Source organism: Magnolia sinica, chromosome 1 (assembly GCF_029962835.1).
Source record: "Magnolia sinica isolate HGM2019 chromosome 1, MsV1, whole genome shotgun sequence".
NCBI classification, from domain to species: Eukaryota; Viridiplantae; Streptophyta; class Magnoliopsida; order Magnoliales; family Magnoliaceae; genus Magnolia; species Magnolia sinica.
The window spans coordinates 101,149,078-101,172,191 of record NC_080573.1 but is presented as its reverse complement, the minus strand read 5'-3'; the positions used below and the strand labels follow the sequence as shown (position 1 = coordinate 101,172,191).

Genomic DNA, 23,114 nt, shown 5'->3' with positions numbered 1-23,114 from the left:
CTCAAGCTTTTCTTTCTATTTTTTTTTGTTACAGGTGAGAGTAGGGAGCAGCAGGAGTAGAGGATACAGACTCGAGTTGTCTTTTTTGTTTTATACATATCAGTATATATTTTTTTTGTAATACCCTTAATATGTACATCAGGTATAGTAAATATAACATGGTTTATGTTTTGTTTTTGCCTTGATGTGCTCAGTTGTACACAATAATATATGTTGAATATGATGAAATTTTGAGACATACATGCTTGTTGTCTTTACTTTCAGAAATCCTCCTTGTAGAGCTCTGCTTATGGGACTTAGGATGTGAGAGTTGGAAGTCCCAAAATTGGAGTTCTACGGAGGCTATCAACTAAAATTTGGTGTCCCGTAATCATGGATTACCAACACTAGATTTAGGGTCGTGACAGAAAATGGTATCAGAGCATGATCTGGGAACTATCTACATAAATTCTAATATATTTACTATATGTTGTTGTGTTAAAGTTGTTTAGTTTATGTTTTGTGAAGTAGAGGAGTTGTATGGTTATTTACTATTGTGTATATTGTATCGGTTTACTTGTTCCTAGTTCTTTTTAAGCTAATTCGGTGTTTTATCTATAGAATGCCGCCTAGAAAGAATCCTGTTCAGACTCCTCCAATGCAACCTAAGTCTAAGTCAAAATCTACGTCGAAATCTGTTCAGACTCCTCCAGTACAATCCAAGTCTAAGTCACAATCTATGTCAAAATCTGTTCCAGATCCAGTTATACCTATTCCTGCTACACAATTTCAACAACTGTTGCAGACTATGTCAACTATAATGGCTAATCAAAAGCAGTGATCTAGTTATACTCCTGAGACATCAGCGCAGGAGCGGGCCAGTGCTCTTTTTATGGAGTTTAGACGTCTAGATCCACCTTGTTTTTCTGACAAGCCAGATCCTATGGCAGCTGAGTTATGGAAGTCAGAAATAGAGAAACTTTTTCAAGTTATGGGTTGTACTTCCAAGCAATGTGTTACCTTAGCGACTTATCAATTGCAAGGAGAGGCAAAACAATGGTGGAAGTCAGTTGTTCGTTTAGTAGATCCAAAATTTGTATGGACATGGGATGCATTTAAAGACCAGTTCGATCGTAAGTTTTTTTCCGTAGCTGTTCGTCATCAGAAAGCACATGAATTTGATTCTTTGGTTCAGGGTGAGATGTCTGTTGCTGACTATAAGGCTCATTTTATAGAATTATCTCATTTTGCTCCGCATTTAGTAGCCACTGATGATTTAAAGGTGAGGAAATTTGAGGATGGTTTGCGTCCTAGTTTGCGATCTCGAGTTAGAGGGTTTGAGTTGTCGACTCTTGAGGGAGTAATAGCGAAGGCATAGCTTTTTGAGTTTGATTGGAACCAACAACAAAGTATGCATCTATCTACTTCTAATCAACAAAGGAAGAGGAGATTTATTTCAGAGAGTGGCAATAGTTTTCAGCCATTTTCATTCCCAAAGAGGCCTACAGTTAGATATGATAATGTAGCCAGACCTGACGTAAGACCCCCAGTAGTACCATCTATTCCTCAACGACAGTTTGTAACTAGACCTGATGTCAGATCCCCAGTATCATCGTCTGTTCTTCAGCGACAGTTTTTTGGAGCCTATTATAATTGTGGTGGTGTAGGGCACCGTAAAAAGGATTGTCCCAATCCACAGAAACAGCAGCCATATCAACCACCTAGACATCAGCAGCCCCAGCAGCAAAAGCCACCATATAGGACACAATATAGGCCCCAACAACAACAGTCTTAACAACAGTCACAGCGGCAGCAAGGTAAACAACCCTTACCCCTTCCGACGCAACCTCGTGTTTATGTAATTCAGAAGAAAGATGCTCAGACTAAGGGAGGAGTCATAAAAGGTATACTTGTAGTATCATCCCTTTTTGCACGTGTCCTTTTTAATTCTGGCGCATCACATTCATTTATAGCAAATAGTTTTTGTCAATCGTTGAAATTGCCGAGAACATCGATGACCAAGGGATTCGAGCTCTTGACTCCTTTAGGGAAACGAATGGTGTTGAGTTCTATATGCTAGGACTGTCCTGTTTACATAGCAGAGTATGCCCTTCCAATTAATTGTTATGTTTTGAAGTTGTTAGAGTATGATGTGATTTTGGGAATGGACTGGTTATCTAAGTACCATGCAGTGTTGGACTGTACTGCTGAGATAGTCACCTTTTCTATACCTGACCATCTTCAATTTCAGTTTGTGGCTGATCCTAAAGATAAATTTATAGAGACCTTGATGTCCTGTCTTAATGAGTCCAAAGGTGTATGCATTGAACAGTTATTGGTAGTACATGATTTTCTAGATGTTTTTCAGGAAATTCTAGGTTTACCACCTGTTAGACAGATAGAGTTTCGAATAGATCTTATCCTTAGCACTGCCCCTATATCCAGAGCCCCTTATCGTATGACACTATTAGAGTTGCATGAGTTGCAAAGGCAGATAGATGAATTACTTTGGTTGGAGTTTATTTGCCCGAGTACTTCACCTTGGGGAGCGCCTGTGCTTTTTGTAAAGAAGAAGGATGGTTCTTTATGGTTGTGTGTTGATTATAGAGGACTTAATAAGGTTACGATTAGAAACAAGTATCTGCTCCCAAGAATAGATGATTTATTCGATCAATTGAGTGGTGCGCAGTATTTCTCAAAGATAGATTTACGGTCTGGGTATCATTAGATTCAGGTTCAGGAGGAAGATATCCCGAAGACAGCTTTTGTGACTCGTTATGGACAATTTGAATTTCAAGTCATGTCATTTGGTCTGACTAATGCACCTGCAGTATTTATGCATTGATGAATGAGGTATTCCGTCCTTATTTGGACCAGTTTATTGTTGTTTTTATTGATGATATTTTAATATATTCAAAGACAAGGAAAGATCATGAGTGTCACTTAGAGATGACGTTGCAAACCCTTCATGCCCACCAATTATATGCTAAACTGGAAAAATGTGAGTTTTAGCAGGAAGAAGTAAAATTTTTGGGGCACACAGTTTCGAAGAATGGAGTTTCAATTGATCCAACTAAGGTTGAAGCAGTTTTGCAATGGAAACAGTCGAAGAATGCATCTGAGATTCGAAGTTTCTTAGGTCTAGTAGGGTATTACAGACGTTTTGTTAAAGGATTTTCTCGTATACCTGCCCCACTAACTCGATTAACTTGAAAGGATGCAATGTTTATTTGGAGTAGAGCCTGTGAGTGGGCATTCGCAGAACAAAAACTCGTCTTACGACAACACCGATTCTCACTCTTCCATCTGGGAGTGAGGGATTCGTTATGTATACAAATGCCTCACTTATAGGTTTGGGGTGTGCCCTAATGCAACAGGGCAAGGTAGTAGTATATGCATCTCGTCAACTTAGGCTTCATAAGCAGAATTATCCCGCACACGACCTAGAGTTAGCAGTGGTAGTTTATGCCCTCAAAGTATGGAGGCATTACTTGTATGGGGTTAGATTCAAACTCTTTTCGGATCATAAGAACCTGAAATACCTCTTTTCCCAAGCCGAATTGAATATGAGGCAGAGACGTTGGATGGAATTGATAAAAGACTATGATTTTGATCTTCAGTACCACCCATGAAAAGCTAATGTGGTGGCGGATGCTTTAAGTCATTAGCCACAGGCCCAAGTGGCACAATTGATGATGTGAGAGTGGAAAATGGTAGAGGATATAGCTGAATTTGATTTTGAGGTGACTCTACAGTCCTCAGTTGTACAATTAGCAAACTTGATGATTCAGCCCTCTTTGATATCCTAAGTAATAGAAGCCCAATAGTTTGATCGATGGGCGTTGTTTTGTAAAGATGTGATAATAGGAAAAAGTCAACCAGAGTGGCAGATAGGTTTGGATGGTGGACTTCGGTTTCAGGGCAAATTATGTTCCAGATATCGTAGAACTGAAGAAGGCCTTTATGGATGAGGCACATCGCACTCAGTTTACTATCCACCCAGGTTCTACAAAGATGTATAAGGACATGAAAAGGAGATTTTGGTGGACTGGAATGAAACGTGAAGTTGATAGGCATGTGTCAGAGTGTGATGTTTGCAAATGAGTAAAGGCAGAACATCAAAAGCCGGCAGGGGAATTGTAACCTTTGGAGATACCAGTATGGAAGTGGGAACATGTAACTATAGATTTCATTGTGGGTTTACCAAGAACCTTACGTCGACATGATGCTATATAGGTTATTGTAGACCGTTTAACAAAGACAGCTCACTTTCTTCCTATATGTGTATCTTGGTCTACAGATCGGCTTGGAGCTTTGTTTGTAAACGAAATTGTTAGATTACATGGTGTACCTGTGTCAATTGTATCTGACCGAGATCCGAGGTTTACATTAAAGTTTTGGAAGAGTTTTCAAAAAGTAATGGGGACGGTTTTAAGATTTAGTACAACATATCATCCATAAACAGATGGGCAGTCCAAAAGAGTTAACCAGATTCTCGAGGACATGCTCAGATCATGTGCCTTAGATTTCTCTGGTAGTTGGGACGACCACTTGTCGTTAGCAGAATTTATATATAATAATAATTTTCATGCTACTATTGGCATGACACCCTATGAGGCGTTATATGGTAGACCTTGTAGGTCCCCAAGTTGTTGGACTGAGATTGGTGAGCGATGTCTTTTAGGTCCTGATGTTGTCCGGAAAATGTCTGAAAAGATTGATCTTATTCGACAACGTATGCTTACAGCTCAAAGTCGGCAGAAGAGTTTTGTAGATCGTCGGCATAAACGCTTGGAGTTTGTCGAGGGAGACCGTGTATATCTCCGAGTTTCACCAGTGAAAGGTGTAGTACGATTTGATGTTAAGGGAAAGCTAGCCCCGAGGTTTATAGGGCCCTTTGATATTGTTGAACGAGTTGGCACCGTAGCTTATCGTCTCGCTTTGCCACCCCAATTATCTAGAGGTCATAATGTTTTTCACGTCTCGATGCTTCGTAAATGTGATCCGAAGATAATAACACCTGTTATTGACTGGCAATCCTTAGCAGTTTGGGAAGATGCATCTTATATCGAGTAGCTAATTTGTATCGTGGATAGAAAAGAACAGGTTCTTCGTACTAAAGTCATTCCCTTAGTTAAATTCCAATGAGGTTATCATTCTTTAGAAGAAGTAACCTGGGAATGGGAAGTAAAGATACGCAGTCGTTACCCTAATCTATTTGATTCCTAGGTACGTATAAATATAATATGGTTATTGTTGTAGTGTTGTATTGTACTGTTATAACCGAGTATGTTTTGAAATTTCGAGGACAAAATTTTTTAAGGAGGGAAGAGTTGTAAGACCCGTGACAGAAAATGTTGTAAGACCCGTGACTCCAAAATCTGGTTTGTACACTGGATAGCCGTTGACTATATGTCCATTGGCCTCGAGAATGTTTTGACTTGATCATAATATTATTCTGTTATCAAGCCGCAAGCTGTATTTCAACCCGATGTCTGAATTTAAGATATGGACTTAAAATTAAACAATCTGAGAAATGACAATTATGTCCTTATTTTATCTGGCGGAGCCCCACCATCGAGTTTTCAAAATCCGTTAGGTCCGAGGGCCTAACCGTTGTAATCGTAGTCGAGTTAGAGAGCTAATGGCGAAAATGGAATGTCCATAGGACACCCGGAGTGTAAGTTATGCATAGATATGTACATGTATATTTTGAAAAAATATACTCAAATGACCTCAATGTTTTTAAACTCCTTAGAATACGTTAGTTCAAACTACTTAAATAAAATTGTTATATTGCTACTATACACTTAAACTTTTCAAAATCATCACAAAACATCCCATAACCCTTTAAAACCAATTTCAAGTCCACACATATGAAAACCCTCTTGCAGGATTTTATTTTTTAGTACTCTTTCTTGTTGAATGTGAAGTTAAGAAGAAGAAGAAGAAGAAAAGGAAATAGAAGCTGAGATTGCAAGTCACTCCTTTAATAGTTCCAGGTAAGTGTATAGATTAGGAGCACGTATATATGTACGTTGAGGTTTTCTTCAAAACCCTATCGCTGGAATTTCTGTTTTAAGGTTAGAGAATTGCTGGATTTTCTGTTTTAGAGTTAGGGTTTCGCTAGATTTTCATTTAGGGTTAGAAGATTGCTGAAATTTCTATTTTAAAGTTAAATAATTATTGAATTTTCTGTTTTAGGGTTAAGGTTTCGTTGGATTTTCATTTAGGGTTGGCAGATTGCTGAAATTTCTGTTTTAAAGTTAAATAATTGCTAGATTTTCTGTTTTAGGGTTTGGTTTTTGCTGAATTTTCATGAAATTTCTGTTTTAAGGTTAAATAATTGCTGGATTGTCTGTTTTAGGGTTAGGTTTTCACTGGATTTGTATTTAGGGTTAATAGATTGCTGGATTTTCTTTCAAAACCCTATAGAAGACTAGCTTTGCTGATTTAAATTCGTTAGGTTATTGCTGGACTTTCTTAAGGTTATGGCTGATTAGATGAAAGTGGATTTTCTACGTTAGTTGACTAGGTTATTAATGGCTGATTAGATGAAAGTCATACGTATTTCTAATAGGTTCTCTCTTTGTCCCTTACAAATGGGTTCTCTCTTTGTCCCTTACATCCGCCAGCTATTTGTTTAATAAATTGTTTCAAAGAAATATCCTATATCTTTTTAATGTAGTTACTTCTTGAGAAAAAGAATGCTTGTAGCATGAAGTCTTATAGCAGAATAAATCCCGGATTGGAATTAGATTGGCTAAGTCATGTGCATATCATATGCATGACTCATAGTTGTTGTATCATTGCATGCTTGAGAGTGAATGATTCATATCATGATATGGTGATCATAGTGGGTTATGGTGCGACACACGATGTGTCTATGATGAGTATGTAAACCATCTAGATACATGATGTATTACATGAAACCCTTATGAGGAATTTAAATGTGGAACTTAAATGTATGAGGAGACCATATGAGGAAGGTCGTCATATGTTTGCCTTGAAAACCATGATATATTGTGCTTGTATGTGGACTTATGCATATGGTAATTGTAAATGCGATGAAACATACTTTCTTATAACTTGATTTGGACACCACACTGGAAATGTGTAATTCGACAGGACATGATTAGAGGGTCCGTGGGTGAAAGTCCCTAAACCCTGATTGGTACCATTGGGAGCGACCAATGCTTAGATCGGGTGAAAGCAAAGAGCGCTGGAATGTCGAAATATCAAAGTAGGCAGTGACTCCCACTGACGTGTGTCGATTGGTTGAGAGGTTTGACCTAACCTGCTTATGGGCAAGAAAAGATAGGTTGTGTGTGACGAACTGGTAAATTGTCCATTATCGTTTTGCTAGGCAACTTATTACTTTTCGCTATTAAGCAGATAGTGAGGTCTAACACAAGTGGGTTAAACTAGTTCGGCCCGTGAACTATGTAGTCCCACCTTTGTATTTGACCGCGGTGGAAAAGTCTACACAAGTGGGTCGTAATCATATGCGAGTCCTACCTTTGTTTTACACCCTGGTGATCCAATTGCGACATGTGGAACGTTGTGAAAACGTTGAAAGAGTAGGCATTGTATCTTTATTTTATTGTTATTAAGCCAGAAAGCATGTGCATTAGAGGAGCATGACATGAAACATATATTTTCACTGCACACAAGCACTCACTGGGCTTAGTAGCTCAAGCTTTCCTTTTTTTTTTTTTTTTTTTGTTACAGGTGAGAGTAAGGAGCTGTAGGAGTAGAGGCTACAGACTTCAGTTGTCTTTTTTATTTTATACATATCACGTATATTTTTTTTTTGTAATACCTTGAATATGTACATCAGGTATAGTAAATGTAACATGGTTTATGTTTTATTTTTGCCTTGATGTGCTCAGTCGTACACAATAATATATGTTGAATATGATGAAATTTTGAGACATACATGCTTGTTGTCTTTACTTTTAGAAATCCTCCTTGTAGAGCCCCGCTTATGGGACTTAGGATGTGAGAGTTGGAAGTCCCAAAATCGGAGTTCTACGGAGGTTGTCAACCAAAATTTAGTGTCCCGTAATCATGGATTACCAACACTAGATTTAGGTTCGTGACATAACCCAAGACAGAACACCTATACTGATCTTTTAGGGATAATACAAGGCAAGTGCATGTCCTGATATTTTTGGGATAACCTAAGGAAGAGCGCATGTGTTGATCTTTTGCGAATAACCTAAGGTAGAGCACATTTGATTCCAATTTCAATTCTCATTTAAATATAGCATATGGACAATATAAGTATTGTATTAACCCTGAATTTCGGTGCACCTTAGAGTCATAATTAATAGTTATAAATTTAATTTTTAGAATAAGAGTGTAAACAAGTCATTTAGCTAGTTGTTAGAGACACTCTTACTTGAGAAAGGAGGGATCGATTGATGCCGCTGTGACTCTTGATTGCAGGTGAGGTCGGAGGAAAGAATTCTCTCTCGCAGAAAACCCAAAAGAGAGTTATTTCTTGTAGAAAATCAGTGTGGTCCAATCTAAGGGACTTAAATCTATTTTGTATGGACCATTTGATCTTGAGGGTCAAATGATACCTAGACCCTAATTTCTAGATGAATCTGATTGTAGGTTGTATTCCACCAATCAAATCTAATTGTGGATATCGTTTTACACCTTAGATTTTAAAATGGTGATTGGACGGATTGGATCTGATCCACAACATTCATGCATAATTTGGGATAGATCTAACTTAATATCTAGAAAGTGTGGGTGGATGTGACCATTTGATGGGCCATAAAGATGAAGGGAAGGAATCGTATATAGTATGCTTAGATTTAAAAGTTGAGATCATGGATGGTATGAATCTAAACGATCTATTGATCCATCCCCAATGTGAGATTTTAGGAGTCAATGGATGGTTCAAATCTGTCCCATATGATCAATGCATCATTTAAAATAAGAAAAATAAGAAAAATAAGAAAACACCAAAAGTTGTGAGATTTGGATCGTCCGGACTATGTCCAGTGGCGTTAGATCGATCGATTGATCAAAGGCGGCCCAAAAAATGTCTAGGAACCAAAGTCCATATTTTGAAACAAGATCGATTGATTGACAGGGTAATTCGATCAATCGAAGGTACAGTTCGATCAATCGAACAAGTAGTTTCGATCGATCAAAGGGGATAAAAAATTGTCCTGAGAGTTGTGTTGGAAATTCAAATTAATTTTGATTGATCGAAGTGAATTTCGATCGAACCTCGATCGATCGACGACAACGTCGATCGACCTCGATCGATCGACAACTCGCTAGAACTTTCTATTTGAGTTAGAAATCTGATATTTTAATTATACCATATGAAGTAATTATAATCCTTAATCATCTTAAAACATTAAAATAAACAGAGTACTTTGGTTAATCAAGTGGACCCCACATGAAAAGATAACTATCTATATGTGTTGTGGATGAGATTTAAGAGAGTTCAAATCTAATGGTTGAATTCTCCTTATGGGTGGCCCTGAGTTAGGATTTAATCAACAAAATGTGAACTGATAATATAGGTATGGATATATGTAAACAATGAGTTAATTGAGTTATATAATTAGGTAGTTATCGATTGATTGAAAGTGGGGTGAAATCTCAAAATTCACATCACCAAAATAGAGGTGAGTGATCCCAACATGTTTCCTCTTTATTGTAATTAAAGTAGTCATTTGATTGTTGTGTTCATTATATTTGCTTGTATGACTGTTTTGCTAAATCTGTCTATGTTAAAATGCCATTACTGGAACATTATGCCAAATGTGACAAATTATTAATATGATGCATCAATCATTTCCATTTATCCATGCTATGCATAACATTCTTGTGTTATTTCCTTAGGGCTCTCCCTGGAAGACTTGTAGGTACTTACAGTACCAGGTGACTTAAGGGACCATCCTTGGATGTCCATAATATGTGGAAGCCTACCCCGGAAGGTGAGATGCCAGTTGATGGAATCCAACTCAAGTAACTAGATTGATCAACCCACTTGATGCATTCATGCATTATGCATCCCATAACATTTATATATTTTCTATTTTATTTATGACATGCATGAATCATGATGGTTTCACTCATTGGGCTTGGCCAGTTGACGTTATATTGATGGAAAAATCATATATATTTTTTGGAAGATGAGACAGTTGCTTAATTTCAAGAACAAGAGGCTGAACTAGTGGATGATTGACAAGTGTAATGGCCCTATCTTGAAGAAGAAGAGTTGAACATGCTGAACCATTAACATGTTTAGATGAAATTCATGCTACTTTCTTTGTTTATGTTAAGAGTTTATTATTGTCTAACAACTTCATGTTGAAAATGGTTTAAAGTATTTATTGTTAATAAGTTGAAAGTTTTGAACATATTTTCGTGAGATCTCAAATGGATGGATTTAGCAAAAAAAAAAGAAGAAGTATTCTTTATATTCATCAGAGATGTTGTAGATGATTATTTCTGAATGATGGTGTTAAATGATGGTTATTATATGTGGATGATGGATGTGGATTAGTGTAACATCTCGAATTTTCACGGCCAAAGTTTATACTCGTACTTAAGGAAATCAGGTGTTAATAACGTAAGAATTTGGATGTCTCAAGGTTTCGCCTTGAATTCCCTCTCATCTAGATCACATCTAGTTACATTTGTAAAGGTAATCATCCATAAGAATTGTCACGCCCCAAACTCGGGAACCGGGCTCACAAAATTCCCGATCGCCGAATCTGGCGCCGACAGCCTCCGTAGAACCCCATTCTCGGCTCCCAGCGCCCATTCGCCAGGTTCCGATCCTGTGATACTACAAGGAGGATTTTTAACATCCGTTTGATTCGTAATAAGCATAACCAAAGGCATAACCCACAAACAACAACCAAAAACTCCATCACATTTCCACTATAATCAAAAACTTTACAAGTACAATGAGCATAAGGGAAATACAATGAAGATAGACCAAAACTCCAAAAGAAGATCAGCCACGCGTCCAAGCCTCAGCGCTGCTGCGATCCAACGTCACCTGCACGCAACGGTCGTGCATAAGCTTATAGAAAGCTTAGAGGGTGGTGAAAGTGTATGCTCAAGGTGATAATGTAGTCATGCAGTATCAGAGTAATGCGGAACATGTTGATGAATGCTAAGAATCCCATTAGCCGTACCAAGGCCATGCGGTGCAAAGAATGATGTCGGCCATACCAAGGCCATGCAATGCAAAATGCAAGTCAAGCATACAAATCCTCATCTAAGTCCACATGTCAATACGGCTCAAATCGGGAATATCACTGGGGTCTAGTACACTCCAAGCCGATTGCCGCCCCATCGCGCGCAATAAGGTGAGTGGAAAAGACCTCACTATCCGCCTTGCCAATATCGGGCTCGGCTCGTCAATAGCGGACCCATTCCTCGAGCTGGGAAGACTCAGCCTAGCATAGCCCCCTACTCTCGGGCGGGTAAGGCCGCACCCCCTTCCAACCGACCACGACACAGTGGGAAGCGCAACCGTCTGGTAATCGGCAATCAGCGCTCATGCATCCACTCGGTCTAGACGTTGGAGCAACCTCCTGGTACCATAAGGGTTTAGGGACTTTCACCCAGGGATATCTATCGCACCCCATGTAGAACAAGATTTTCGGTATCCAATCTGTCAACCATGATATGCATGTGGAGGCTACGACCCTGATGTCGCTAGGGCATATAGTAACCATGTCACACAATGCAAAATGCATGAATCACACTATCCAGTCATGCAGCAATCCTGCGCGTATCGTGCGCTCATGTAGGGCAACACCCCCTATACGGGAGTCCCTAAACAATCTACCCAAAGACTTATGCTATGATCGGTCATCACTCATATCAAGCATACATATGATGCATATGATCATGAATCATGGAATTTAAATATGTTATATGGGGTGGATGACGTGCATAACGAAGGTGGGCCTAGACGGCCTACACATAACATGCACGAGCCTAACAATGGGCCCTAGGGAAAGTCATAATGCGGACATTTAACCACACTATACTTGCAATGTGGACATCAAACCACCATTGCTCCCAAGGCATAGCCCTGACGTGAACATCATCATGTTGGGATCGTACATTGCAATGGACCTTAGGCACGTCCCATTGGGCCTTAAATACGTCAAATGGGCCATATCATATGGGCCTTGTACTCATCAAGTGGGCCACATCATTGGGCCGCATCAATGGGCCTTATGTGCATTGCAATGGACTATAAACTGTGGGCTTTAGAACGTATCAAATGAGCCAAATCTCATGGGCCTTATGTGTATCACATGGGCCACACCAATGGGCCCTGAATGCACATCAAATGGGCCTCAACCCATAGGCCCCAATATGTCTCAATGGGCCTTAAAACATGGGCCCTTAATACCTCAAATGGGCCTTGACCCATGGGCCCATAATACATCAAATGGGCCTCGACCCCTGGGCCTTGCACATACATCAAAGTGGGCCTCAACCATGGGCCACAAGTACTGAGGTGGGCCTTACCTATATATCAAGGTGGGCCTCAATCAAGGGCCTCAACATAGGTAAAAAAAAAATATATATATATACATAAATATAGTATATAATATAGATATAGTATATAATATATATATATATATATAATACATAAAATATTATATGAAATATAATATTATATATATATATATATATATATACACACACACACACATCACAGTGGGCCCACACACTCATCACAGTGGGCCCACGCACTCATCACAGTGGCTCCACGTCCACCGTCCAGGCGGATGGTGGGAATGAAACACATACATCAATGTGTGCTCCATGTGGGGCCCACCATAATGTTTATGTTCCATCCGGACCGTTGATAAGGTCCAGCAGACCTAGGTGAAGGGTGAAAATAAATTTCACCCTGATCCAAAACTTCTGTGGGCCCAAAAAGGGGTTCCAACGGTAGACACTAATTCACACTGTTTCCTTTGATGTGGGCCGCCCGAGTCTTGGATCAGTCTGATTTTTGGGGTGGGCCCACGTCAGATAGTGGCCCACCCGATGAACGGTTTAGACAGCATATAAACATCAACGTCCGCCCGGACGCTGGCGCAGGCAGCGCCTGCTGCGCTTCTGACGCAGCAGCAGCAGCAGCTGCTGCTGTTTTTATTTTTTTTTTTGATTTTTCGTTTTTCCATGGAATTTGTAGGTGGGGTCCACCTCTTGCAGATCTGCTCCGTCCAATGACTCCCCATGCCTCGCGACAGTCAAAACAAGCCCAATATTGGGCCTGTTTCAGCATATAAAAGGGTTAGGAAAGGTTTCAATGGTGCAAACCTCCATTTGCCACGGTATGGCCCGCCTGAAGGTCTGATGGATCCCATCTTCCAGGTCAACGGCTAAAAAGAGCTTGGGAAGGGAATGGATGGTGTGGATTTAATACATGCATCAAGGTGGGGTCTACACAAGTGCACCACCCCAAGGCTTGGGACAAAGATGATATTTGTGTTTTTTTTTTTTTTTCCATTTAAACGTCCAGCGTCCAGGGACGCTGGACGGTCTTGAAATTTGAGGTGGGCCTATTCAGGTGGGCCACCACTGATGAATGGCGTGGGTACTATACTCATAAGGTGGGCCCCACTCAAATAAAATGCTTACTACATGGTGGGGTCCATTCAAGTGGGCCACACAATCTCATTAACATCACAAAAATAAAATAAAATAAAATAAAACAAAGGAGCGAGAGATAGAGAGTGAGACCGTGTGATGGAGGGACCCCGGCACTATGGGCCCTCCCTTGCACTAAATCATACATCAAGTGGGTCCCATTTTATGTGGCCCATTAAAATTAAATCCAACGGTGGAGATCCCTTCTCCACCAAATTAAACGGTCTAGATGACCCTAAACATACCAGAAAATAAACATCATGATGGGGTCCATGGAGAATGGCCCCATCATGGAATGATCATGATGATCCAAGTGGGCCATCGGCCACATCTTAGGGTCCAATGTGAGATCCAAACCATTGATCGGTTGGCCTCACTTGGCCCATCTTAAAAACATCAAAAACTATCCTATCCAAACACCCACCGCTTGATCTTCTTGCTCCCTTGGCTTCCTTGGCTCCTTGGGCTACCCTTTGATGGTGGAAGATGGGAAATGGATGGTTGAGATGAGAGATGAAGGGGTGGGAAAGGTGGACCTCACAAATAAAATTCTCTCACCATGGGAAGACCATACGTATGGGACTTGCTATGGGAGAGTTTGAATGAGAGAGAGACTTGTAAGGGAGAGAGAGAGAGAGATAGGGTGATGGAGTGATGGGGGATGGTTTGGGTTGAAAATGGCAAAAAGAGGTATGGTTGTTGTTGAAATTTGGAAAAGAGGAGTGGTGAGGTGGAAAGAATGGTGGACTTTTGTAAAAGGTGGTGATGGGTTGATGTACTTGAGGTATGGGGTGCTTTAATGGTTGATTGATGGGACTAATAGTAGAGATTCCCTCGAAATCCGCAACGCGCGGTGTTTCTTCGGAATAAACGCTGATCGGCATCTTCTTGCCTGGGTATCGGTTCGGTGCGCAAGTCACGGCGTTGGAACCGCGGCGACGACGCGGTCACTATGATATATCTTTCAGACCAAGCCGACGTCGGTGCGCGGGACCTGGCTTAGGATCGTGCGCAAACACCGAATACGGTGCGAAGGTTGCCGGAATTTGACCGGAAGGACCGCGGAAGCTAACGGAACAGTACGGATTAGGACACGGGTCTTACAAGAATAAAATCAAATGCATTTATTATTCCATAATTAAATAAATTTGTCAAATGCTCAACCAATGGGAGCTTATTACAATGTCTGAGTTGCATAGCGGAAGTATAAATAAAATAATCATAAAATATTCTTCTATTCAATTAAGCAAAATCCTCTATCGGGAATTGATCTTCTGGATTCTCAACTTGTACGTCACCTGCATTAGTTGTACTGTTGGAGAGGGTCAACGCCCAACTCATAATGATGGTTATCCTTTAAGATTAGCAATATTTCAAGAGATTCTTAAACATAAAGTAAGGGTTCTGATGCGTCACTTACTCTACTACTATGAGAGGTATTAGTATGCGCAACAAATATATATATGAATGCATGCTTAGCAAAGTATGTGCGACTTATCATACGTAGTGATCATCATAGTATGAAATGTAATTCATAGAAAAGCTTTGGCAAGCCCTGCAGTCTCACACTATGGAGATTCGCCGACATATCTAACACTACCATGGATTTATTTGAATACCTCAAGGCAACACAATACATGAGTCAAATGAATTACGTGACACGATTTGTTCATGAAGCAACTATTTACGACATCTAATTCCTGAAGTGATGTAACACGCATTGCGAATTACTTACATTGATTTTTGCACCATAATCCAGACCCAAAGAATTACGCGTCGACTAAGATGGTCTCTACCCAGAGCGCATTATGTCCATAATAGAATATTTGAATCACTAGTTGTGATACCGTTAACACATCAATTGCATAAAAGAGAATGTAAATTAAATCATGTGGGTTTTGAAATATCAAGACATATGCCTAAACCATAAATGTAGATAGCACAAGACTAACAAAATAAAGAGGAGAGTAGCGATGACTAACTGAAAAAAAAGAAAAGAAAAAAGAGTGGCAATGGCCAACTCAATAAAGAGGAGAGCAGCAATGGCTAAATCAACAAAGGGGAGAGTGGCAATGGCCAACTCAATAAAGAGGAGACTGGCAATGGCCAACCCAAATAAGAGAAGAATAGCAAGGGCTAACTCAATAAAATTGGTAAAGGCAAGGGCAATGCTTGTATCCATTGCCTATATAAATTCATAAAGACCATGCATAATTAAAGTTATACCATAATTTCCAAAGGTTAGACAATTGATGGTGGTAAATTATGCAATTGCAAGGAGATAATCATAGTAACATAAAAACATGTAAAAAAATACAATTAAATCATACCAACTTAAATTAATGTAAGCTTTAAAGGTTAAAACCCTCACATAAATTCAAAAAGGTCACGTAAAATTAACATCACAACTTAACCTTTATTCCCAAGAGATAATTAAATAATTTCAGGAAGGATTTAAAGCACGTGATGGAATAAAATATATTATACCAACTCAAATTAATGTAAGTTTAAAGGAAAACCCTCACCTTGAGTTGTTCGATCGTCTACTAGTAACGTTGTTGATCTAGGGGATTCTTAACATCAAACCTATTTCCTTTATCCTATTCCACAGGATCCAAATAGTTAGAACTTAGAGTCAAGTTTTAGTTTCTACTAGATTGTATCTAAGTTCATCCTGTTATATGTACATCTATCGTTGTGGAAAGAGGAGAAAGGTTTCGGGAAGGGAAAACGAGATTTGGATTTTGAACCTGGACCGAAATTGGCAGCAAATCAGAGAATTTGTGAAGTCGTTTGAATCGAAAGGAAGCTAGATTAACGTCTGACTTTCCCTCTCGTTTCTTCCTCCTTGTTTCTTTATTTCTATAACACCTTGTACATTTCAGTACTTGGGTGTTACTTTGGGAACCTAACTTGGCATAAACACAAATCTAAATTAATAGAATGATCACCTACATTCTAGCCTGATCAGACCAATAGGAGAAATCTTCATCAATTCATTAAACCTTGTTAGAGATAAATCAAGCCATTCATTATCAACACCATCTCCTAGATCACTAAACTCACCATTCAATCTTAACGTAGACCGTACATATGCACTAGGACTGTTCAAAGAAACATTAGGTCGATTGCTATAACACTTGATTTCCTTAATCCAACCATCAGATTATAAAAGCAATCTTTAGGTTGCGATTAGACAACCCCAGAAACCATTAAAAATGTTCAACATAGACTAAGGAAGGCCCTGACCTTAAAATCAGAATCCAATTCATCAAATCTGTCATTCAATGGACCGTAACACTCAAATTAAGAATCTATCCCTTAATCAAACACTATATGATAACGTAAAGCCATTAAAATCCCTTTAGAATTTGCTAAGGAACCATGGAGATAAGATTATAGATAATCCAACCATTGGATCGATAGAAATTCACAATTTAAAAACCTAAAGATCACTTGGTGTGGCCCACTCAAGTCTTTAGACCTGCCTCCAGAAGGAATGGACGGTGCGGATTGCACTAACCATCATGTGGACCCCACTTTTAGGCTATGCATGCGCACAGAATGTGCACACCCGCGATGCACTGGAATGCATAGCCAGTGATCAATCGGGCGTTGACTCGAGCAAGACCTGAAAAGGAGAGTTTATCTCCCTATTTTCCTGCCCTGATTCGTTTCAAATGGACGATCACAGTTGGTTCGAGATAAGTCCCACTATATGATCTAAGCTGTCCATCTGATAGAGAACCCAAGGCCAACCAAAACCCTGCAAACTTCACATGTTGGGATACACGTGCATGGACACAAGCTCCAGTGCAATCGGGTGTGTTGTGCGCAAGGCATTTTTGAAAACGAAAATGCGCTATGATGCTGAGTTGGCAATCCTAAGTGGAATGCTCTTGACTATCTCGACCATCCGTTCAAGCAATCTTAGCCCTCCAACCAACCCTCGATTTAGCGTTTTCACAACGAACCAGAGATGGAAAGAATCTCATTGTTTTGATTGCTAGCTCAATCCCAGCCACACAACCATTTCTGAAAGTTCCTAAAGCCTCTTGAGTGTTAGATTTAGGGCTTCTCGAAGCCTCTTTCATAACAGTATGAGATCTTGTACCAAATCTCATTGTTCGAACGATACAGTGCGAGTTGAGAAAATCTCGTGCCAAATCATCGAATCCCTGGTGCTCATAAAAAATATGGACCCCACGATGATCAGTGGCCCAATCCAAGCCATCTAGATGCCTCAGATCACGAGATAAACCCCTCATTCGAAATCTGTCGTGGATGGTGAGTCATCTTCCTCGATCGGCTGGGAAAACCGCACATCAGCATTAGGCCATCAATCCTTGATCAAAACTGACCCTTAGGTGGGGCTAACATCCCAGGAACTCATCGACACAAGTGGATTATGGCCATACAAACTAATCAATGTGAAATTAGTGGTTATAGTTTAACAAAGTTATCGATTAATATGAATTAGAAATTTGTAACTAATCTCTAGATTAGTTGTGCTCGACGGTTCTAGAAGCGATTTTAGAGGGACTATAAATAGCTTACTTTTAGGGCAACCTTTTCTGAAAGAGTAAAGGGAATAAGAAAGAGGGATAGAGCACCGTTTGTGCCGCCCTGGGTGGACTCAGCTCAACTGGAATTGAGTCTGGTCGGCTCGGGGATGCATTGTTGGACGTCTTCAGCAGAGGAAAAGAAAGGAGAGGATAAAGTGATGAAAAGAGAAGCAGAAAGAAGAAGATCAGTGAGAAAGGAACGAACGCCGTTTGGTGCCAAGTTGAGTCGAGTCAGTACGAGTCACTATGATTTGGGTCGAGTCCAGCGTCCCATTTGGGGCTTTCCATCAGAGAGAGAGAGAGGAACTCCAGTTTGCTGAGTTTCCATGTTTGGTTGGATTGAGTCTTCCCCGAGTCGAATGAATCATTGACTCGTTGATTCTCCTTTTGAGCTGATTGTGTCCAGCAAGCTTCTGGTTGTGGCTGCATGGAGGGAAGTATGAAGGAAGAAAAGGAATAGAGAAGAAGACGAGAGGACTACACCAAAATCGTCATTTAGGAACGGTTTTAAACCGTTCCTAAATTCTTCAGGAATGGTTTCAAACCATTCCTAAATGAGCGTTGCAGAAAAACAGGAACGGTTCAGAACCGTTTTGGGTATCGTTTCAATTTTTAGAGACGGAATTTTAGGAACGGTTTTAAACCGTTCTGGTGCCAAAGGTCACACTTTAGGCACAATTTTAGAAACGGTTTTAAACGCTTATTAATGTTTCCAACGGTCAGATTTTAGGACGGAATTTCAGGAACAATTTTAAACCCCTTTGTTTATTGTATGAGAGAGAGTGGGGTATGTAATCTACTCGTATTATATGCTAGATAATCATACAAATAGAAGAAAAAGACAATAGAATGATTCACACTAATCTTTTCCTACTTATCTAGTACACATTTCAATTTCAATTCCAATTTCCAACTTCAATACAACATTTCATTTCCAGGCTTCTATAATCCAACAATTCCTGTCTTGAGTCCTAGGAACCCACTACAGCTACAATCCTTGCTCTTTTGCAAACACAAGCTACATGCAAAGCAAAGGCTCCTCCCTCTCTTCAATGGCTCAGCTAGCTACCCGTACGAAGGTGTTGCCTGTTGCCTAGAACTGTATGAAGTTCGATTATCAGGTTCTCTTCTTGCTGCAAGAATGTGCCTCTCTTAAGATCAGGCCTCGGGTAATTTATCCACCTCAGTCTGCAGCCCTTTCCATACCTTTGCAGACCTGCAATTTTCCCATAGAGAACGTAATTCAACAAAACCCAACTAGAAAATAAATCAAGAAAAATTCAAATCCAAATTCTGTAGATGATCCTAAATATAGTAGATGGAAGTGCGAATATGCCAATGGACTTTGTGTATCAGGTGTTATCGAAGTTGACAAAACTGCAGGAAGTGAATTACAGCTCTCTAAATAGCTGAAAAGATTTAAAGAACCATTGGGTACCCAATGGGCAGCTGAACCTGATTGGATCTGGGTCTGGGTCCTTAAGAATGAGACTCGGGCACGAAAGTGACTAAGACCCAGTAAGATGTTAAGTCAGGAACAAGTACTATAGGACCCAACCTGAACCTGACCTGTTGACAGCCCTTGCTTCTTTTCACTTAAATCCTTTTCTTTTCTTTCAGATGGTGCCAAGAAGTAAGCACAAGCATCCACAAACCCTCCATGAACCATAGAACACCAAATTTGATTGTAGGATAAAAAAAATATCTACATCAGCCTCCAGACTTGAATCACAACTTCAGAACCTCTTATCAGTTGAAATCCAACTATGACAAGTGTCATAAACTCACAAACCAGAATGCCTCTTGATCCGTGCACCCTGGAAGGCTGGAACAAAATCAGGTACCTACTTCACTATATATGCATAATTGGGAACAAAAAGGTTCATTTAACACAACTCTGAGTTCCCATCCATCAGGCAATATCCTATGCATGCATCTGTTTGTTACGCTATTTGTGTGCATTCATCACCAAAGACATGCAAACGGGGAGGGAATCCATCAAAATCTAGCTGAGGTTTATGTGAGAGTTTAGCATGCAGACCAAGCGACCTTAAAAGGGAGTCATCATTTGCTCAAACATTCTACCATGAGCGTTGTTCCAGAGCCACAGTAAGTGTTGCAGCAGAAATTTATGGCCAGTGTTTGGATGAGGCTACTAAGTAATTTACTTTTTTTTAGAGCTAATGTCACGCCCCGAACTCGGAAACCGGGCTCACAAAATTCCCGATCGCCGAATCTGGCGCCGACAGCCTCCGTAGAACCCCATTCTCGGATCCCGACACCCATTTACCAGGTTCCGATCCTGGGATACTACAAGGAGGGTTTCAAATCATTAGTCTGATTCATAATGAGCATAACAAAAGCATAACCCACAAACAATAAGCACAAGAACACCACTACAAAATCCACTATGATCAAAAACTTTTTAGTACAATGCGAAAGAAAGGGGAAATACAATGTAACAAAAGAAGCAAAACTCCAGAAGCTCAGCTGCACGCTCCAACTACAGCGAGACTATGGCTGCGGCTGCGTCCTGGCGTCACCTGCACGCATCAATCGTGCATAAGCTTATGGAAAGCTTAGAGGGTGATGTAAGTGTGTGCGCAATATAAACGTGCTCAAAATGCAAGGTCAGAGTGATGCGGAAACATGGTAATGAGCACATGAATGCAATCAGTCGTACCAAGGCTATGCGGTGCAAGATATGAATGCTATCGGCCATAACACGGCCATGCGATGCGAAGATGCAACTCAAGCATGCCAATCCTCATCATGTATCGGTACAGTTCTCATAATCATCAGGGTTCAATACACTCCAAATGGCACTGTCGCTCTCCTAGCCGCACATCCAAGTGAGCGTAAGAAACCTCACTATCCGCTTTGGCCAATAGTTTGCCAATACCTATCCTCAGCACGTCGATAGCGAACTCATTCGCGAGCTGGTCAACTCGGCCTAGTATTGCCCCTACCCTCGGGCGAGTAAGGCCACACTCCTTTCCAACCGACCACGACACGGTGGGAGACGCGGCCTCCTGGTATTCGGCCCTCATGCGCTCGTATATCCACTCGGTCTCGGCGTTGGAGTCATCCTCTGGTACCATCGGGTTTAGGGATTTTCACCCGGGGACGTCTATGGCGCCGTATGCTAGAACCAAATATTTCCGGTATCCACCGGCCATCCACGATGTGTCTGGAGGCTATGGCCCGATGTCGTTAGGGCATACGAACTACAATCACACAAATGCAAATGCATGAGTCACACTATCATTCATGCAATCCTGTATATACCATGCACTTATACGAGGCAACTCCGCCTATTCAGGGAGCCCATAAATAGTCTATCCAAAGATATATGCTATGATCGGTCACCCTCACATCCAGGCATACATATGGTGCGAATGATCATGAATCATGGATCTATACTAAACATGTATAAAGGGATGGGCTCTAGATATAGTGGAGATGGGCCTAGACGGCCTACTTACCACAAGTTTGGGCCTATCAGTGGGCCTTAGGGAGAGTTATAATGCGGACATTTAACCAACATTATCCGTTCAATGTGGACATCAAACCAACATTGCTCCCAAGGCACTATCGCTATATGGGTCAACACATAAATCAAGAAATGGGCCTCATGTACATCCCATTGGGCCTCTAATACATCGAATGGACCCCATGCATGGGTCTCGTATGCATATATCAAGGTAGGCCTCAATGACGGGCCACAAATGCATCCACGTGGGCCTAGTCACATGGGCCTGCATACATCACAATGGGCCTCATAAAATGGGCCTTAAATTATCTCCAAAAATGGATGGACAGTTGGATGAAACACATGCATCATGATGGAGCCCAGTCTAATGGAGGGTATGGTTTACAACACATACATCAGTGGGTCCCATGAGGGGCCTACCATAATGTTTATTTCCCATCCAACCCATTGTTAAGGTCATTCAGACCGGGGCCCACAGAAATGTTTATTTTTCCAAGCAACCTAGGGCCCAACGTAATGTTTATTTTCCAACCAACTGTTCATATGGTCATGTGGACCCGGGTAGGGCCCACTACAATTTTTATTTATCACCCAATCTATTCATAAGGTCACGTGGGCCTGGATCATTTGACATCCAAACTATTCATGAGGTGATATGGGCCTGGATAGGGCCCACTGAAATATTTATTTTCCATACAACGTGTTGAGGGGTTGTGTGGGCCAAGGGCCCACTGAAATACTTATTTTCCATACATCCTGTTGAGGGGTTCACGTGGGCAGCGAGCCCACTGCAATAATTATTTCACGTCCAACCTGTTGAAGAGGTCATTGGACCTTGGGGCAGATGTGGGGCCCACCGAAATGTGGTTCACAAATCCAGCCCATCCATTATGTGAGTCCCACCTAACTGACGGTCCATGCCAAGTTTCAGCGACATCCAAAACTCAGGTAGGCCCCACCAAGCGATTTTATATGTTTAGACATGTCTTCACATGATTCTAGATGGTATGGCCCGCCTGAGTTCTGTTTACGGCTGATTTTTGAGATGGATGGGTGGTACGTGGGGACCCACCAAATGCATGGCCTTGATGTTCGAAACACATCACGTGGGGCCCACAACTGGAGCCGTGAGGCCCCAGCGTCCGCCCGCTCGTCGCTGCTGCAGCAGCAGCACTGCTGCTTTGAAAAAAAAATTTATTACTATATTTTTTTTTTTGTTTTGAGGCCCACCGAGATGTGATTCACAATCCAGCCCACCCATCATGTGTATCCCACTGTTCTACCCGTCCAGAACTAGTTTCACCTGCATCCGAACTTCAAGTGAGTCCCACCGAGTATTTTTTTAATGATCTGGCATGTCTTTACATAGTTTTAGATGCTATGGCCCACCTGATGATCAGATCGCATTA

At 40.8% G+C, this 23,114-nt stretch overlaps 3 protein-coding genes across 3 annotated transcripts; 2 read left to right on the top strand and 1 right to left on the bottom strand.

Moving 5' to 3' along the window:
- The first annotated feature begins 922 nt into the window (after window positions 1-922).
- Window positions 923-1,357, top strand: LOC131248101 (uncharacterized). The gene has a single exon (XM_058248157.1). It carries the CDS (start codon window positions 923-925, stop codon window positions 1,355-1,357), a length of 435 nt encoding a protein of 144 aa, XP_058104140.1.
- A 3,326-nt stretch (window positions 1,358-4,683) lies between these two features.
- On the top strand, window positions 4,684-5,055 carry LOC131248092 (uncharacterized). The gene has a single exon (XM_058248149.1). The coding sequence runs from the start codon at window positions 4,684-4,686 to the stop codon at window positions 5,053-5,055; it is 372 nt and encodes a 123-aa protein (XP_058104132.1).
- A 14,218-nt stretch (window positions 5,056-19,273) lies between these two features.
- Window positions 19,274-19,881, bottom strand: LOC131248084 (transcription factor MYB64-like). Its single transcript, XM_058248136.1, has 3 exons — window positions 19,771-19,881; window positions 19,608-19,720; window positions 19,274-19,469 (listed from the first exon to the last, which is right to left on the bottom strand). Exons 1-3 carry the CDS (start codon window positions 19,879-19,881, stop codon window positions 19,274-19,276), a joined length of 420 nt encoding a protein of 139 aa, XP_058104119.1.
- Between the last annotated feature and the right edge of the window lie 3,233 nt (window positions 19,882-23,114).

What these genes read in the sequence shown, in the direction of transcription:
- LOC131248084 (XM_058248136.1), bottom strand. Translation starts at nt 19,881, where the DNA reads ATGGTTCATGGAGGGTTTGTGGATGCTTGTGCTTACTTCTTGGCACCA. An exon ending in TGTCAACAGGTCAGGTTCAG is followed by an intron (nt 19,721 to 19,770) that starts GTTGGGTCCTAT and finishes ACTGGGTCTTAG; the next exon opens with TCACTTTCGTGCCCGAGTCT. An exon ending in TTTCAGCTATTTAGAGAGCT is followed by an intron (nt 19,470 to 19,607) that starts GTAATTCACTTC and finishes TTTATTTTCTAG; the next exon opens with TTGGGTTTTGTTGAATTACG.
- LOC131248092 (XM_058248149.1), top strand. Translation starts at nt 4,684, where the DNA reads ATGTCTGAAAAGATTGATCTTATTCGACAACGTATGCTTACAGCTCAA.
- LOC131248101 (XM_058248157.1), top strand. Translation starts at nt 923, where the DNA reads ATGGCAGCTGAGTTATGGAAGTCAGAAATAGAGAAACTTTTTCAAGTT.